General features: G+C 41.1%; 1 protein-coding gene and 1 pseudogene across 4 annotated transcripts in view; both read left to right on the top strand.

Moving 5' to 3' along the window:
• The first annotated feature begins 11,522 nt into the window (after nt 1-11,522).
• Nucleotides 11,523-18,907, top strand: part of ctif (CBP80/20-dependent translation initiation factor) — a 253,655-nt gene continuing 246,270 nt past the window's right edge. For 3 of the 4 annotated variants that reach the window (XM_043717988.2, XM_043717902.2, XM_043717726.2), the window contains exon 1: nt 11,663-11,781. In XM_043717988.2, the coding sequence (XP_043573923.2) occupies nt 11,731-11,781 (51 nt within the window). In that variant the 5' untranslated portion in view covers nt 11,663-11,730. The other variant, XM_043717817.2, reaches the window with a different exon arrangement.
• On the top strand, nt 12,343-18,308 carry LOC148152220 (recQ-mediated genome instability protein 1-like; annotated as a pseudogene).

The raw sequence follows: 18,907 nt of genomic DNA, 5'->3' as shown, positions 1-18,907 counted from the left end.
AGAGGTGAGCTACAGTACATTACACGTATTACAGGCAGAGTCGGAGGAACCTGATCTGGTGCAAAAACGCCCCAGCAGGAGGTACAAATACAAACAACCAGCCTATGTCCTCAGCCTCAGAGGGAGGGATGTAATGATTACAATAGGGTCAGCAAGGTGGATCTCATACAGTATGAGTTCCCTGATTGGGGCTATTAATCTGGTAAAATCAGGGAGGCCTGGCTGACAAATATAAATAGCAGTGTTGGAAGTTCTGTTCATTCCGAGAGCTGGTTCTGAGGAAACTGGATCAATGTCAAGAGCCACTGTCCTAGCAGTCCAATTCCTTCTGCAGCCTCCATGCTACCTCAATACTATGTGTCCCTCCACCTATCTTTGTGTTACCTACAAACATAGCAACAATGCATTCAGTTCCTTCATCTGGATCGTTAATGTATAATGTGAATAGTTGTGAACCTAACACTGTGCCGACCTCCAATAGTCACCAGCTGTCACCCTGAAAAAGACCCCTTTATTCCCACTTTCTGCCTTCTGCCAGGCAGCCAATCCTCACTCCATGTCAGTACCTTGTCCTCAACATCATGGGCTTTTGTGTTATTTAACGGCCTCCTGTAAGGTACTTTGTCACAGGCCTTCTGGAAATCCAAATGTATCACGTTCATTGGCTTTCACTCTCTAACCAAGTCTGTCTTAAAGAATTTTAACAGATTTGTCAGGCATGACCACCCCTTGACAAAGTTGTGCTGACTAAACCCTGTTTTACTATGCACTTCCAAGTACTCCACAATCTCATCCTTAATAATGGACTCTAAAATCTTACCCATAAATTCCTGTCTTCTGTTCCACACCTTCTTAAAAAGGAGTTTTATTTTAGCCACTTTCCAGTCCTCTGGATCCTCCCTGCCTCCAGAGATTCCTGAAAAATCATGATCATTGCCTTCACAATCTCTTTGTTTGGAGGAGCCAGTGTTGGACTGGGGTGGACAAAGTTAAAAATCACACAACATCAGGTTATAGTCCAACAGGTTTATTTGGAAGCATTGGTTTTCAGAGCGCTACTTGTCATCAGGTGATGAAGGAGCAGCACTCCGAAAGCTAGTGCTTCCAAATAAACGCGTTGGACTATAACCTGGTGTTGTGTGATTTTTAACTTTGTACAATCTCCTTAAGAACCATCGGATGCGTCAGAGAGTCATAGAGGTCATTGCATCTGGTCTGGATGATTTATCCACTTCAAACCTCCATCTCAGCATCTTCCCCTTAGTGACCCTCACCTCTGGTCACTGATGCTTGAAGTTCTGGTTTGTTACTGCTGTCTTCCATCAGAAAACTGATGCAAAGTACCTACTCAGTTCTACTGCTATTTCTTTGTTCCCCATTATTACCTCTCTAACAGTCCAATGCTCACTATACCCTTTATCCTTTCTTTTTTATATCTAAATATATTTTGCAATCTTCTAATGTAGTACTAGCTAGCTAACCCTCATATTTCATCTTCACACCCATTATTGCTTTTTAGTTGTCCTCTGCTGGTTTTTAAAGGCTTCCCAATCATCTTCACCACATTCTATGTTTTTTCTTTTGCTTTTATGCTCTCCCTGACTTTTCTTGTCAGCCATTGTTGTCTCATCCTCCCCCAGTACATTTTCTAATTCCTGGGGATGAATATTTGCTGTGTCTCTTAAATTATCCAGAAATTCCTACCATTCCTCCACCTTCTTCCCTGCTAGGGTTCCTTTCCAATCAAATCTGGCCAGCCCCTCCCTCATGTTAGTTACTACTACTCAATTGTAATACCGTTACATCTAATTCAATTAATCTAATTCAAGCTGCTCTATCTCAAACTGTAGGCTGAATGCTATCATATTTTGGTCACTGCCCCACTATGGATTCCTTCACCTTACATTCCCTAATCAAGCCTGCCTCATTGTGTATCACCAAATCTAGAATTGCTTGCTCCCTAGTGGGCTCTAATACAAGCTGCTCCAAAAATCCATCTCATAGACATTCCTGAATTCCTTTTCTTAGGATCCACTACCAACCTGATTTTCCCAGTCCATCTGCATATTGAAGTCCCTCATAATTGTTTTATTAGTGCCTTCCTCACATGCCTTTTCCCTCTCCTGACTTATTTTCTGACCTACACACTAATTACTGCTTGGAGGTTTGTACATAACTCCCATAAGGATCTTTTTTCCTTTGTGATTCCTCAACTCTACCCACACAGATTCTGACCCTGTATGATTTCTTGCTGTCAATTTATTTTCTTACGAACAAGGTAACACAGCCCCTCTGTCCATCTGTCTGTCCTTTTTAAGAGGATGTGTATCTTTGGATATTTAGTTCCCAGTAGATGCCCTTGCAGTTACATATCTGTGATACCCACAACACTAAACCTGCCAATTGCAATCTAACCAAAAGCTCATTTACCTGGTTTTATATACTGTGTGTTTAAATACAATGCCCTCACTCCTGCATTGACTGCATCCACTCTCATAGTTGACCCTTAACTGCTGTACCTGATGTTGTATTACTGACCTTACTCTGTCCTATCACTTAACTGGAATCTTTACTCTCTCCTGACCAACCCCCACCCCATTAATTTAGAACATAGGATACAAAAATAGAACAGTACAGCACAGTACAGGCCCTTCAGCCCTCGATGTTGTGCTGTTCTTTTATTCTACTCTAAGATCAAACTAACCTACACACCCTATATTTTACTATCATCCATGTGTCTATATAAGAGTGCTTAAATGTCCCTAATCCATCTGACTCCATTACTGGCCACACACCCAGCACTCTCTGTGTAGAGAACCTATGTCTGATATCTCCCCAAACCTTCCTCCAATCACCTTAAAATTATGCCCCGCGTGATGGCCATTTCCAGCTCTGACTATCCACTCTTCTATGCCTTTCATCATCTTGTACACCTCGATCGAATCACCTTTCATTCTTCTTTGCTCCAGTATGAAAAGCCCTGGATCCCTTAACCTTTTTTCATAAGACATGCCCTCCAGTCCAGTCAGCATGCTGGTAAATTTCCTCTGCACTCTCTCTAAAGCTTCCATATCTTTCCCATACTAAGGCAACCAGAACTGAACACAATATTCCAAGTGTGGTCTAACCAGGGCTCGATAGAGCTGCAGCATAACCTCACTGCTCTTAAACTCAATCCCTCTGCTAATGAAAGCCAACACACCATACACCTTTTTAACAATCCTGTCAACTTGGGTGGCAATTTGATGGATCAATGGATGTGGACCCCAAGATCCCTCTGTTCCTCCACATTGTCAAGAATCCTGCCCTTAACCCTGCATTCAAATTCAACCTTGCAAAGTGAGTCACTTCACACTGTTACAGGTTGAGCTTCATCTGCCACTTCTCAGCCCAGCTTTGCACCCTGTCAATGTGAATACTGAAGTAAAGTATTCATTAAGAATCTCCCCTCCACAATAGCCCTCTACAAATCCACAACTCCACCAACCTTTGTGTCATCAGCAAACCTACTAACCCACCCTTCCACTTCCTCAACCAAATTATTTATATCACAAAGAGCAGAGGTCACAGAACAGATCCCTGTAGAATACTTCCCATTAATTACAACCCTCGGTCTTCTATTGCCCAGTCAATTCTGTATCCAGACAGCCAAGTTTCCCTGTATCCCATGCCTCCTTGCTTTCTGAATGAGCCTACCATGGGGAACCTTATCAAACATCTTGCTAAAATCCACATCCACTGCTCTACCTTCGTCAATGTGTTTTGTCACATCCTTAAAAAATTCAATAAGGCTTATGAGGCATGACCTGCCCTTCACAAAGCCATGCTGACTATCTCTAATCAAACTATACTTTTCCAAATAATCATAAATCCTCTCTGTCAGAATAACTTCCAATACTTTGCCCACTACTGACATCAGACTGACTGGTCTGTAATTTCCAGGGTTATCCCTATTCCCTTTCTTGAACACTGCAGTGGACAGTGAGGATGCAAAGATCATTTCCAAAGGTGTAGCAATCTCTTCTCTCACTTCCTATAGTAACCTTGGGTATATCCCATCTAGCCCCAGGGACTTACTTATCCTCATGTTTTTCAAAATTTCTAGCACATCGTCTTTTCTAACACCAATACATTCATGCATATCAGCCTGTTTCACACTGTCCTCACAAATCACAAGGTTCTTCTCACTAGTGAATACTGAAGCAAAGTGTTCATTAAGGATCTCCCCTACCCCCTCCGACTCCAGGCACAAGTTCCCCCCTCTATCCCTGATCAGCCTTACCCTCATTCTGGCCAAGCTCTTGTTCCTTCTTTGGGGTTTTTCTTAATCCTGCCCATCAAGGCTTTTTCATGTCTCCTTCTAGCTCTTCTAAGTCCATTCTTCAGTTCCTTCCTGCCTACCTTGTAACCCTCTAGAGCCCTGTCTGATCCTTGCCTCCTCAACCTTAAGTAAGCTTCCTTCTTCCTCTTGACTACATGTTCCACATCACTTATCATTCAAATTTCTTCACCATACCATCCCTTCCTTGCCTCAGTGGGACAAACCTGTCCAGCATTTGCAGCAAGTGCTCCCTAAACAACCTCCACAATTCTAGCATACATTGCCCTGGGAATAGCTGTTCCCAATTTATGTGCCACAGTTCCTGCCTAACAGCATTGTAATTCCCCCTCCCCCCAATTAAATACTTTCCCATACCATCTGCTCCTATTCTTCTCCATAACTATAATAAAGGTCAGGGAGTTGTGATCACTATCACTGAAATACTCTTTCACTGAGATCTGATACCTGACCTGGTTCGTTGCCAAGCACCAAATCCAATATGGCCTCCTCTCTAGTTAGCCTATCTACATATTGAATCAGGAATCATTCCTGGACATACCTGGTAAAGTCTGCTCCATCCAAACTATTTTCAGGAAGGAGGTTGAAGTCACCCATGACAATAACCCTGTTATTTCTGCACCTTTCCAAAATCTATCTCACAATTTGCTATTCCATGTCTCTGCTGCTATTGGGGGGCAGTCTATAGAAAGCTCCCATAAAGTGACTGCTCCTTTCCTGTATCTGACTTCCACCCATACGGACTCTGTAGACAAACCCTCCTCAACAACCTCCCTTTCTGCAGCTGTGATGCTATCCCTGATTAGCAATGCCACTCCCTCACCTCTTTTACCTCCCTCCCTTTTTCTTTTGAAACATCTAAACCCTGGAACATCCAAAAACCACTCCTGACCCGTGATATTCAAGTCTCCGTAATGGTCACAACATCATAGCTCCATATACTGATCCATAGTCTAAGTTCATCACCCTTATTCCTGACATTTCTCATGTTAAAATACACACACTTCAACCCATCACACTGACTGCAACTTTGCTGTATCAATTGTCTATCCTTCCTCACAGACTCTCTGCACACTATATTTGCATGTTCACCAGCCACCCCATTCTCTGATCCATAGCTTCAGTTCCCATCCTCCTGCCAAACTAGTTTAAACTCTTCCAAAGAGCTCCAGTAAAACTTCTGCCCAGGATATTGGTGCCTCTCCAGTTCAGGTGCAACCAGTCCTCTTTGTATAGGTCCCACCTTCCCCAGAAGTTATCCTAATGATCCACAGATCTTAAGCCCTCCCTCCTACACCAGGTCTGCAGCCACACGCTCAGCTGCACTCGCTCTGTTCTTAGCCTCACTAGCACGTGGCACCAGTAGCAATCTTGAGATTACTACTCTGCTCGTCTGGCCGTTTAGCTTCCAATCTAACTCCCTATATTCACTTTCAAGTCCTCATATCTTTTCCTAGCTATGTAATTGGTAGCAATGTGTACCATAACTTCTGACTGCTCTCCCTCCTCCTTAAGAATCCTAAAGACCCAATCTGAAACATCCCTGACCTGGCGCCCGGTAGGCAACATACCATCCGGGACTCTTGTTCGCAATCACAGAATCACTTGCGTGTTCCTCCACCCATTGAATCTCCTTTCACTATCACTCTCCTATTTTCCCCCTTCCCTTCTGAGCAGCAGTCAGGTTCAGTGCCAGGGACCTGAGCACTGTAGCTTTCCCCTGGTAAATCTCTCCCCACTCCCGAAACAGTATCCAAAGTGGTATACTTATTATTGAGGAGAACAGCCACAGGCGATCCCTGCACTGTCTGCCTATTCTCTTTCCTTCTCCTGACGGTTAAGCAGCTACCTTTACCCTGTAACTTAGGTGTGACTAACACCCTATAATCCCACTCTATCACTCCCTCACCCTCCCAAATGATCCAAAGTTCATCCAGCTCCAGCTGCAGTTCCCTAATGAAATTAAGGGTTACTGTTTTAGGAGAGAGATGAGAAAATTTCTTTTCTCCAGAGTATTGTGTATTTGGGACTCTCTACCTCAAAAGGTCATTACACACCAGGTTATATCTTTATCAGCTGGTTGAAGAGGCAGCGTCTCGAAAGCTAGTGCATCCAAATAAACCTGTTGGACTATAAACTGGTGTTATGTGATGTTTAACTTTCTCCACCCCTGTCCAACATTGGCACCTCCAAATCATAAAGTGATGGATGTGAGCTCACTGAATATTTTTAAAGGCATGGATATATTTGTTATCTTAGCAAATAAGAATCCATGGTTATTGGGAGTCGATGGGAATGGAAAATTTGGAACACAAGAAATCAGCCATTATTTTATTGAATGGCAGAGCAAGTTTGTATATATAAATGTTCATAAGTTTTATCTTCATAGATGCTGCCAGATCTAATGAATATTTCCAGAACTTTTGTTTTTAATGTCAAGAAAGATAATTTAATGATGAACAACAAAACTGATGAAACTGAGCTTCCTGAAACTTAAAGCTTTTTTTGGGAGTCTCATCTTTTGCACAATCACCAGCAAAGCTTCTGTGCATGTTGTTGTATTGTTCCCTCTGGAAACCCCAGAGCAACTTTATCTGCAAACATAGGACCATAAGACCATAAGAGATAGGAGTGGAAGTAAGGCCATTTGGCCTATCGAGTCCACTCCGCCATTCAATCATGGCAGATGGGCATGTCAACTCTACTTACTCGCATTCTCCCCGTAGCCCTTACTTCAAGTTCCACATGTATGTCAACAACACCAAGCCTTAGCTCATCACCATCCTTGTTATCTCTTCACTCTAATTTGTCAGATTGCATAGTTTCACTATTCAAGACACACAAATACATCTTGCACCATTTAAAAGACCAAGGAGCTTAATTTGACCTTTTGTGTAACTGTAACTAAAAGTACTACAATGTAAATTATTTCATTGCAAAAATGGCATAAAAAGTATTAACTTCTAAAGATCAAAACTTCAGGGTGATTTATATGGGTGGTGCAAATAGAACAATATTTTGGAGTTCTTCCCTTTAGAAATGATGGCATAGAATGTTTGTTGTCCACAGAATGTGTGGCTTCATAGGCCAGATAATATCTTCTTTTCTCATTCAATATTTCCTTTTTCCCTTGTTCCCTAAACACCAACTTTCTCGCTGTATGAAGATATTGCACCTGATCTCATTTGATATGTGTTGTACCATTGTTTTGCTAAACAATGGGTTAATTATACAATGTAGATATTAATGATACAAAATTTGATTCCCTAAAACTTTCTTACATTTGACTACCTATATTATATTATACTGCCATTCTCACCCTCACCCCAACACTCCCACCTCTAAATGATTAGAATCTACTCAGTGAATGAATTAAATATTCCTTGCCATAACATCAGATGGCACAATCATGAATTAATAATTATTCATCAACCATAGACTTTTGGTTGAAAAATGTAAACACTGATGATGGAGGTAATTGTTATATTAAGTTTAATTTACAAACAAGTAAAAAGATTCAGCTATACTACAGGAAATCAGCACAAATTGCTTTGATCATAAATTTACAATTGAAATCGATGTCTGAGATTGATATAAATTTGTGAGATTAAATAAAGATTGGACTCCCGAGAGCTTACACATCAACTGCATTAGTTAGCCAGTCTATTGAGTAGATAAACATTCATACGTCCTCAGTTAACAATGTTTCCTTGGCTTATACAAACTCATCTTTATTAATTGGCAGAGATAAATTAGTTGCTTTGCTTTGCCTTCCTCTCACTGGATGGTATTTAGCCTTTTGACCTCATTCTGTAAAGGTGCTGTCCATTCAGAGTAATACTGCACAGAAGAGGCCCTTCAGCCCATCAAGTCTGCACTAACCTATCTATATTACCCCACTTTCCTGTACTTGACACATAATCTTGAATTTTACAACATTTCAAGTGCTTATTCATGTACTCTTTAGAAATGTTGTTCACTCCCTTAACCAGCCTCTTATGCTTATGAGACCATCTCTCGTCCTCTGGATAAAATGATTCTTTCCCCAACCCCCCTCTAAACCTCCTGCCCTTCATATTAAGATTATGTCCCCTCATTACTGACTCTTCAGCTAAGGGGAACAGCTGCTTACTATCCACCGCCTCTATGACCCTCGTAATTTTGTATACCCAAATCAGGGGCAATTTTGTATATCTCTCCGCCTTCTCTGCTCTAAAGAAAACAACTTGCACCTATTCAGCCTCTCCTCATAGCTAAAATACTCCAACCTAGACTTCCCTGCACCCCCTCGGGAGCAATCACACCCTTCCCATTGTTTGGCTACTGGAACTACGCACAGTACACCAGCTATCCTAACCAAAGTTTTGTACAGTTCCAACATAACCTCCCTGCTCTTGTAATCTATCCCAAAAATGATCAAGGGAAGTGTCCTGTAAGCCTTCTTAACCAATCCACTAATCTATCTCACGACCTTCAGGAATCTCTGGACAATCACCTCAAGATCCCTCTGTTCCTCTGAACCTCCTAGTATCCTGCCATTCATTGAGCATTTGCTTGCTTGTCATTCCTCCATTATCTTCTGCTCCCGGGTAAATTTGCATAGAGCTGTGTTGGGACTAGCTGTAAATTGTTACCTTATTTGATTACTTCAACAAAGTTCCACACTAGTGTTGCCTGTAGCCGGGTGCTGGTTACTCAAACAATTTTTACTTACGTCATCTTGCTCTGTTAGAGTCGGATATTCTGTATTTAAAAAGACTACAAGAACTAAAACAATGAAAGAGAAGCATTATATACTCTTAATTTTCAAAGCATTTCTCAATTTTACTACAATATCCGAGTGTCAGATGTGAGAAGTGAATTCAGCACATTTGTTATCAGTCATCGCATAGTCATATTTCTACCTTGATAACTTCCAAATCAATTAAACACTGGCACCTGAACATAGATGACTGAGTCACTCCATCACGTCCCAGGGCTTGACTACTGAAGAGGTTTTATATAAGGAGTCTACAGTTATTAAATTATTGTTTGAATATCTTTCTACCCTACTTTGTAAATCATCTTTAGATCTGTAGTAATAGTAGCATTTTTAAAAATTAATTGGTGAATAAGGATGTGTCTATATATTAGCTTTGATGGTTTAATAAGCATTAGCTGTTTCCTTGTGTAGTGTTTGGATTGTCAATTGATTCCATACTGAGGACACAATTAAGATAGTTCTTAAGATAGTACTAAATGCAAGGTGCTGCATTTTGGGAAAGCAAATCTTCGTAGGACTTATACACTTGATGGTAAGGTCCTAGGGAGTGTTGCTGAACAAAGAGACCTTCGAGTGCCCGTTGATAGCTCCTTGAAAGTGGAGTCGCAGGTAGATAGGTTAGTGAAGAAGGTGTTTGGTATGCTTTCCTTTATTGGTCAGAGTATTGAGTACAGGAGTTGGGAGGTCATGTTACCGCTGTACAAGACATTGATTAGACCACTGTTGGAATATTGCATGCAATTTTGGTCTCCTTCCTATCAGAAACTTGAAAAGATTTACAAGGATGTTGCCAAGGTTGGAGGAGCTGAGCTACAGGGAGAGGCTGAACAGGCTGGGGCTGTTTTCCCTGGAGCGTTGGAGGCTGAGGGGTGACCTTATAGAGGTTTACAAAATTATGAGGGACATGGATAGAATAAATAGACAAAGTCTTTTCCCTGGGGTCGGGGAGTCCAGAACTAGAGGGCATAGGTTTAGGGTGAGAGGGGAAAGTTATAAAAGAGACCTAAGGGGCAACTTTTTCATGCAGAGGGTGGTACGTGTATGGAATGAGCTGCCAGAGGATGTGGTGGAGGCTGGTACAATTGCAACATTTAAGAGGCATTTGGATGGGTATATGAATAGGAAGGGTTTGGAGGGATATGGGCCGGGTGCTGGCAGGTGGGACTAGATCGGGTTGGGATATCCGGTCGGCATGGACAGGTTGGACCGAAGGGTCTGTTTCCATGCTGTACATCTCTATGACTCTTCTACAACTGTGTTAAATGGTGCAGGAGAGGAAGAAATTAACGATGGGGAAGAACAACAATGGAGAGTTGTCCTAGTAGTGTATTTCATAACCTTTGGACAATGCAAATTACTTATGCTCAATTGGTTACATTTGAAGTGTAGGCAATGCTGTCATGGAAGGAAACATTGCAAACAATTTGTACCTAGCAAAGTCATGTAATATTGCCCAAGCTTAATGATAAACATCAATCATTGAGAACTTCTCTGTTTTTCTCTTATGGGATTTGTTTCAAACCTTTCATCACATTGCTCCTTGCTATTTGTTTATTGTAGTCATGAGGCTTAGGATCTTCCAAAGTTTCTTGCACAACCCTGATTTTCATCACTCTATCATCACTTTATCTTGACTTTACAGTTTGGAATTTCTTTCCTGAACTTCTTTCTCTCTTTCCTCATTTAAGATGCTCTTTAAACCTACTCTGACTAAGCTTTGGTCATTTCTCCTGTTTCAAAATGTGGGTTGGTGTCAAATGCTGTTTGAGAGTATTCCTGTGAAGTGCTTTGGGATGTTTGAATACATTCAAGTTGCTGCATAAGTTGTTCTGTTTAGGATTATTGATCTGAGACCTTAACTCAATTTTTCCCTTCACAGATGCTGCCAGGCATTGTATTGGTTTTATTTTGGTTACTATTACTGTTGTTGTGTAGAGAGATATAGAGAATAAAGCAAAGAACTGTGGATGCTGAAAATATGACACAAAAATGGTAATTGTTGGAGAAGCTCAGCAGGTCGAGCAGCAATTTCTGTTTTTGTGAGAGGTGGACAAGTTTGGTAAGGAAATTCCAAAGCATAGAGCCTGCACCACACTGATACTGAAAAGTGATATTGGTTATTGTCCCTTTAAATCCAAGATTTGTTAAATTAGATCGAGCGAGGTGACATTTAAAACATTCCCAAAATTGGTCATTAAACCTGTCAGGCATTGACTCATTAGACAACGTTAATTTGTCGATGTTAAGTTGTAACACGCTGGAACAACTGCAGTGGAAAGAAGGCTATACAGTACCTGTATTCATGTTTGAAATGAACTACACATCCCAGAATACCAGTGTGCAGCAATGTTAACATCCACAGGGAGGGTGCCGGGCCGCGTCACATTCCCGCATCATTGCGTGTACTTTGTGGCACTGGGATATTGGACAGAAACCCTTGAGTCTGGGCTTCAGGAGAGTGATCCACTCCCAAGAAGGGGTAGTGGTGGGGGTAAACAGTATTAAGACTGAGGAGACAAGAGCCGCCCCAGAGAATTTTTCAAAGGTCAGACAATGGTTTCTCGAACCATGAGTTGGAGTTTGCTGTTTCTGCGGATATTGAGTGTTACATTGTGTGTGAGAATGGCAAATGCTGTACTTTCGATTGTGTTGCCATGAGGGGATTGAAAACGCTACAAAAGTAAGATTGCGGATGTTTCATTGTGAAATGTTGTTGGAGAGGGAGTCATACTCATTTCGCTACCGGCTTGTGCCATTATTGGGGGAGTTGAGACGCGTGATCCGTGTCAATTCCGAATACGTTATGAATTGTTACAGGATGAATGGACTGCTGGCTGCTGAAACGCAGCAACCAGGATTGTCTAGATTGCGTATTGCAGTGATTTTTTTTTGAAGGGATAAAGCACACCTTGCAGTATTCTCCAAATAAGAGCAAACTGACTCATTCATTTATTTTCTGAAATCAAAGTGGGGATTTGTGCGACTAATGAAGGGTCTGCGGGGATCTAATGACAAAGGGGATCGATCTCGTTATTTTATTATATAGATGCAGTAGGCAGCGACATATTTAGCTACGCATTACATCTCCAGTCGATTTCTGAACAGAAATGTTGGCGATGGGGGAAGAGGCTATTTCAAACTGTATAATTTCCTCCTTTCAGATGCGATAGATTGTTGATTAATTGTCAACGTGTTGTATAACCTTTAAAAATAGGGGTGAGGAAAGTTTATATTAATATGCATGCCGTGAGTGTATTTATATCCTCCTGTGGTAATTCCTATTGAACACGACTGATCCGCAATGACAAACTGTCCTTAAAAGGATCTGGGCGCGGCTGCTTGTCTGAGACCTTTTTTTTCCCCAGCAGCACCTCGTCTATTGACGGGCGGAATGAGAGAACCCTGTGCTTTTTCAGCGCGGTGTCTCTAGGCTGGATGGTCCGGCCTACCTTCCTGAGCTGAGAGCTCCCAGTGCAGACTGTCTGAGGGAGAGAGGAGGGGTGAGGCTGCCTCTCAGACCTTGACCAGCTGCTGCCACGTGACAGGCAGACAATTCCTCCAAACCAGGCATTTCCTGCAACAGTCTAGATGAGATCAGCTTCACCAAAACCAGTTTGAGATTGAGCAGTGTGTCGTATTCTTTACAAACCCGTCTGCAACCCAATGTAATCAATCCCACTCCAGTTTACCCCTGAAATCTGGGATGTGCTCCCAGAGCTGTTTTGAAGCATTTCCAATGTCCTACTTAATTGCACTACAGACCTCGGCCAAAAAATGGTTATTTGAGCACGGATGGGGTTTCGAGATTGAGGCTGAGCCCATACATACCTTTCATAGGGGCAGCGGGATATAATTAGGAACAGGGTTGCTACCCGATTTCTCGAGTCTGCAGTTCAAAAACAATGTCTTGTGTCCCTCATCATTAAAAATCACACAACACCAGGTTATAGTCCAACAGGTTTAATTGGAAGCACACTAGTTTTCGGAGCGACGCTCCACTATCCCCTGATGAAGGAGCGTCGCTCCGAAAGCTAGTGTGCTTCCAATTAAACCTGTTGGACTATAACCTGGTGTTGTGTGATTTTTAACTTTGTAAACCCCAGTCCAACACCGGCATCCCGAATCATTCCCTCATCATGTTAGCCAACTGAGCACAAAACGGGATTCAATTTACTACTTTAACTATTTTTATTCCTGGTGTGTTTAACATTGCACCTATTGATGGTTATTTTATTTGGATTGGGGGCACCAGAAAGACAAATTTTAAATATTAATCCTGCAATACCAATATCTTGTAGTTGATTTTTTTTCATGAAGCATCAACAATATTGCACATGTACGTTATACATGATTTGGAGATGCCGGTGTTGGATATGTGTGTAAAAGCTTAAAAATCACACAGCACTAGGTTATAATTCAAATAAACCTGTAACCTGATTTTTAACTATGTATGTTATACTTCAACTTATTTTAAAATACATGTTGTTCTAAGTTCTAATGAAAACCATATACAATCCAATTTGAACATTCTGTTTTTTGATTACTGATATGGCTTGATACTTTGTAAAAACTGAAAGAGCTGTGGAAGTTGTTGATCAGAACAAAAGCTCAGCAGGTCTGGCAGCATCTGGGGAAGGAAAGCAGAGTTAACGTTTCGGTTCCGGTGACCCTACAGCAGCTCTGAGATGCTGCACTTTTCCACCAATTTCTGTTTTTGTTTATGGCTTGAGATTTTACTTGGTTAGAAGTGCAGTTCTTGAAATTTTGCATTTTTTCTTCTCTTTTGAAAAAGTTAAAACATTCCTTGTTTTCAAGAATGACAGCTGTACTCCAATATGTCTTTTATTGATATAATCAGGCCTGTAGTCTATCCTTGCCTGATCTCTCCAGGTGTACACTATAGTGTTGGGATGTGAGAAACCTAGTAGACATTTGTTACTTAACCCAAAAGCTGAGTCCAGTCAGGTATTTGTGGGCTGTGACTTTTAACGTTCTTTCATTGTGCCTAGTTTTAGGAAACATCAAATTTGACAACACTCACAAAGGCTACAATAGAAGACATTTTGTTATGTTTGGTTTTGGTGTGACAAGTGAAGATAATGACCCAAAAGACCATGTGACTGATTACAATGTTATCCAAGTAACTATCAGCTAACTTTGGTGAAGACTAACCCAGAATCTTGATCTGTGATAATTGGGGGGGTAGAGGAAGCAAAGAACTGCGGATGTTGGAAATCAGAAACAAAGTTAAAAATCACACAACACCAGGTTATAGTCCAACAGGTTAAATTGGAAGCACACTAGCTTTCGGAGCGACGCTCCTTCATCAGGTGACTATCAGGTGACTGGTGTACACCCCAGTCCAACACCGGCATCTCCAAATCACATCAGAAACAGGCTTCTTAAGCCTGAAAATATAAGGATGTTGGGAGGTGAAGTGGAGACTCTTGTGGAAGAAAACTCCCAACAGAGACTACTTGCAAGATGAATTGGAGAATCGTATGATATTGTTGTAGCTAGAGTGAGTAACAATCAAAATACAACTGAAAGGACTAATGGGATGCCTCAGCTCTTGGAACCTTGGGATGATGAGCTTTTAGCTGATTTTGATTAAGATGATCTGCTTTCAGAGTCCAGAATGGATTCTGAAAGTGGATATTGTAGTAGAACTGGTACAACGAGCTGCATTTCCAATTGCACACAGCCTTTAAGCAGCAGATGGCAAAGTATGAACTCCCAGATTCCAGAAATGTCCAGAGAATTTCAAAGAGAAAATAGAGAATTATTAGATTGTAATGATGAAGAATTTGAGTTTCCCTTGGATGAATTTGATGATTTGTTCGTGCAGGGTGAACTGAATGCAGAAACTGAACCTGATAGAGCAATGATTCTGGATCAGTGGTGCTGGAAGAGCACAGCAATTCAGGCAGCATCTGACGTGCTGCTCGTCGGATGCTGCCTGAATTGCTGTGCTCTTCCAGCACCACTGATCCAGAATCTGGTTTCCAGCATCTGCAGTCATTGTTTTTACCTGATAGAGCAATAAGTCAGTTCCCAACATTCCTCAAATCCTTAGTAGAAGAGCCACAGAGAAATAACAAAGCATGTTGCAGAAGCAGCAGATAACAGACCCAGTCCATGCCAAGAGCAAAATGTAAAAGCTGCTGATAATACTTCTGGATCTCAATTACAAAGCCAAGCTAAACATCTTAAAAGTGGCATACATACTGAAAATGCAGGGCCAGGTTCCATGCTAAATGATCATAATTCCATGAAATAGACAGGCATTCCTTCTGTAGATGGAACAAATAATACAAGTGTTCTCACGATGGAACTGAGAAAGAAGCAGCTTAACTCATTAACACTGTATGAGTCCTTTGACAGAAGGCCAAAGAACGATTCAGTACTTGGCAATCTGTGCATCTTGTTTGAAGTAATTTCAGGTTCCTTTGGCAGTGGAAACAATTTTCATAATGGTGCAGAAATAAGCAATATGAATGAAAGAAAGTTCAACAATCAGTTTGTGGGTTTGAATTCTCCACCGTTTACATATCTAAACATTCTGTTGGATAAGAAACCTGATATAATAACTGTGGTACAAATCAAAGGGTTCATTGTTACCTTACTGGACAAACTCACAAGTAATGGTGGACTGTGGAATATTAAAGCTAGAGCTAGAATATCAGATAGTACTGGATCAGTGGTGCTGGAAGAGCACAGCAATTCAGGCAGCATCCGAGGACAGGCAAAATCGACGTTTTGGGCAAAAGCCCTTCATCATTCCTGATGAAGGGCTTTTGCCCGAAACGTCGATTTTGCCTGTCCTCGGATGCTGCCTGAATTGCTGTGCTCTTCCAGCACCACTGATCCAGAATCTGGTTTCCAGCATCTGCAGTCATTGTTTTTACCTATCAGATAGTACTGCCTATATGGATGTAGAACTTGGTGATGACATTTTGAGAAGTTTGATTGGGTTCTCAGTAGCAGAAATGAGAAACTCCATAAAATGCCCTAATCAACAGCAAATGTTAACCGCGGGATTACAAAATGCCAGCAGGAGTTGGTGGGCCTTTGTTGTCTAATGACTATTGAATTTAACCCAACCTTAACTACTAGAGTTTTGGCTTTCCATCAAGTAACTCTAGAAGACCTACAGGATTTAGAATACCGGGTACATTCGGGGAAATAAAACCTGTAATTAAATAATTAAGCAACTGGAGTTTGAGATTTGTTTTTCTGTATGCTCTTGCATTATAGGTTTCGAGGATAATTTACATAGAACTTAGAACATAGAAGAAAACAGCGCAGTACAGGCCCTTCGGCCCTCGATGTTGCGCCGATCCAAGCCCACCTAACCTACACTAGCCCACTATCCTCCATATGCCTATCCAATGCCCGCTTAAATGCCCATAATGAGGGGGAGTCCACCACTAATTTTAATTTTAATCATATTAAGATATATGCTTGTGTTTAACTTGTGAAATTTGGCTTCTGAAAAATAAACAGTTCTAAAAAAGGTGGGTGGCATGGTGGCACAGTGGTTAGCACTGCTGCCTCACAGCGTCAGAGACCCGGGTTCAATTGGCAACTCTTTGTGTGGAGTTTGCACATTCTCCCCGTGTCTGAGTGGGTTTCCTCCGGATGCTCCGGTTTCCTCCCACAATCCAAAAATGTGCAGGTTAGGTGAATTGGCCATGCTAAATTACCAGTAGTGTTAGGTGAAGGGGTAAATGTAGGGGAATGGGTCAGGGTGGATTGCGCTTCAGCGGGCTGGTGTGGACTTGTTGGGCCAAAGGACCTGTTTCCACACTGTAAGTAATCTAATCTAAAAAACAGTTTGCTGAGTTTACCCAGTGACCCTTTTTCAGAACCATTCTTCAGGAATGGCTCTGTGCATTGTACTGTAGTATTAAGCACATTTATCATTTCTGAATTTTATTACATCAGTGTAGTTGGGTGGAACTTTTATACTCCATCCACTTAACAATGGAAGATAATTAAATTATATTGTTGGCATAGGCCTCAAATACAACTCTGGATTAGTGGTGCTGGAAGAGCACAGCAGTTCAGGCAGCATCCAAGGAGCTTTCTGAACTGCTGTGCTCTTCCAGCACCACTAATCCAGAATCTGGTTTCCAGCATCTGCAGTCATTGTTTTTACCTCAAAAACAACTCCGTCATTGATAGATTTTTCTGTATTGGATGCAGAATTTTTTTAAACCAAACTGGTGAGAGTAGTCTCATTTATCATCCTACCTTAATGAAATGGTCCTTTTATTTTTGTAGTAAATAACGAGTTATGCACAACTCAAAACAACAGCAGTTTTAAAAGGGAGAAGAACAGACAAAGGAAGCATATGGTGAGGTCAGTGCAGGAGACAAAGATGGAAAGAAACTGACACTGCCTTTGCTGTTTGAATTCATGTATCACTGGACATCGGGGTGCATCTGGTAAAGTCACAAAGGGTGGTATGTGTATGGAAGTGGTGGAGGCTAGTACAATTGCAGCATTTAAGGGGCATTTCGATGGGTATGTGAATATGAAGGGTTTGGAGGGATATGGGCCAGGTGCTGGCAGGTGGGACTAGATTGGGTTGGGATATCTGGTTGGCATGGATGGGTTGGACCGAAGGGTCTGTTTCCATGCTGTACATCTCTATGAACTCCATTCATTTCATGTGGTACTGGGAAATGATCTCTTTAATCAATGGTTGAATAATAAATTTGACCTTGTCAGCAAAGTAAGAGGATCACTACCCTAAGGTTATTTAACAATACCAGTTTTTCTTGTCATTAATTGTGTGATCTCCTACTTTAATAAAAAGAACTGTAATCGTTATACAAAAGAACTTTCATTCAGAGTGTGTAGAAAAGAGGAATGCCTCTCATGCAGCTAAAAATTAACAGAAAGATGTGAAATATACTTTCACTTGAGGTTAAAGTATATTGATTGTATAAGTGAGGAATGCAATTGGAGGGTCATGTTGCTGGTAGTACTATTTTTATTCTGCACCTATAACCTGATGAGTAACTCTTAAACACTGATTTTTTTGTTTGAAAATCTTTTTGCATTTTTGTCTGTTTTGTTTACAGGACATAATGACCAGCACTCCTGAAGTGTTTGCAGTATTTTTTTCATCCACAAGTTTTATAATAATCATGTTAGTTGCCAGTCCTAGCTACAAAACTGACCTTACTCCAGATTGAATTATTCTCCAATGCGACGTTCTTCTTGTCGCACTTGCTTGCGGGTTTTTGAGGGGGCTGTGTTTTCCTTTAAAAACTTTTGGATTATATATTTTTAAAATCTCAAACTGATCGCTTTACATTAACAGCCAGCAAATGATTTTCTAAGTTTTAATGTAATTTTGTTTTAAAGTGATTTATGAATAGTGGTGGATTCATCACACTGATTTAAAATGTTTGTTTTTGTGAAAAGTCATTTTCCAGCTATTACTCCATTATGAATCAACCTGCTCCAAGGTATTAATTAAATGTATCAATGACTTTAATGCAGAAGAATTTGTAAAATATGTCAAATTATTCAGGACCATGGCGATTTTTTACATTTGGAAATGAGTTTGAATATTGAAAAATAAACATTTCTCAACTGCAGGTTGGACCGAAGGGTCTGTTTCCATGCTGTACATCTCTATGACTCTATGACTTTACGTGCGATTTGCTGAAAACAGTGAAATGGCTGTTTCTAGATGCATGTTTCTGTCAGGATAGGTTGTAGCCTGCAGTTGACTTTTCTAGTTTTATGTGGTCAGTTTCCCAACTGAAATGATTGAAGTGCCCCATTA

The sequence above is a fragment of the Chiloscyllium plagiosum genome, unplaced genomic scaffold, assembly GCF_037043375.1.
Source record: "Chiloscyllium plagiosum isolate Xiang-an unplaced genomic scaffold, Cpla_swu_hap1 HiC_scaffold_1, whole genome shotgun sequence".
In the NCBI taxonomy this organism is placed as follows: Eukaryota; Metazoa; Chordata; class Chondrichthyes; order Orectolobiformes; family Hemiscylliidae; genus Chiloscyllium; species Chiloscyllium plagiosum.
This window is presented reverse-complemented; position numbering and strand designations above follow the sequence as displayed.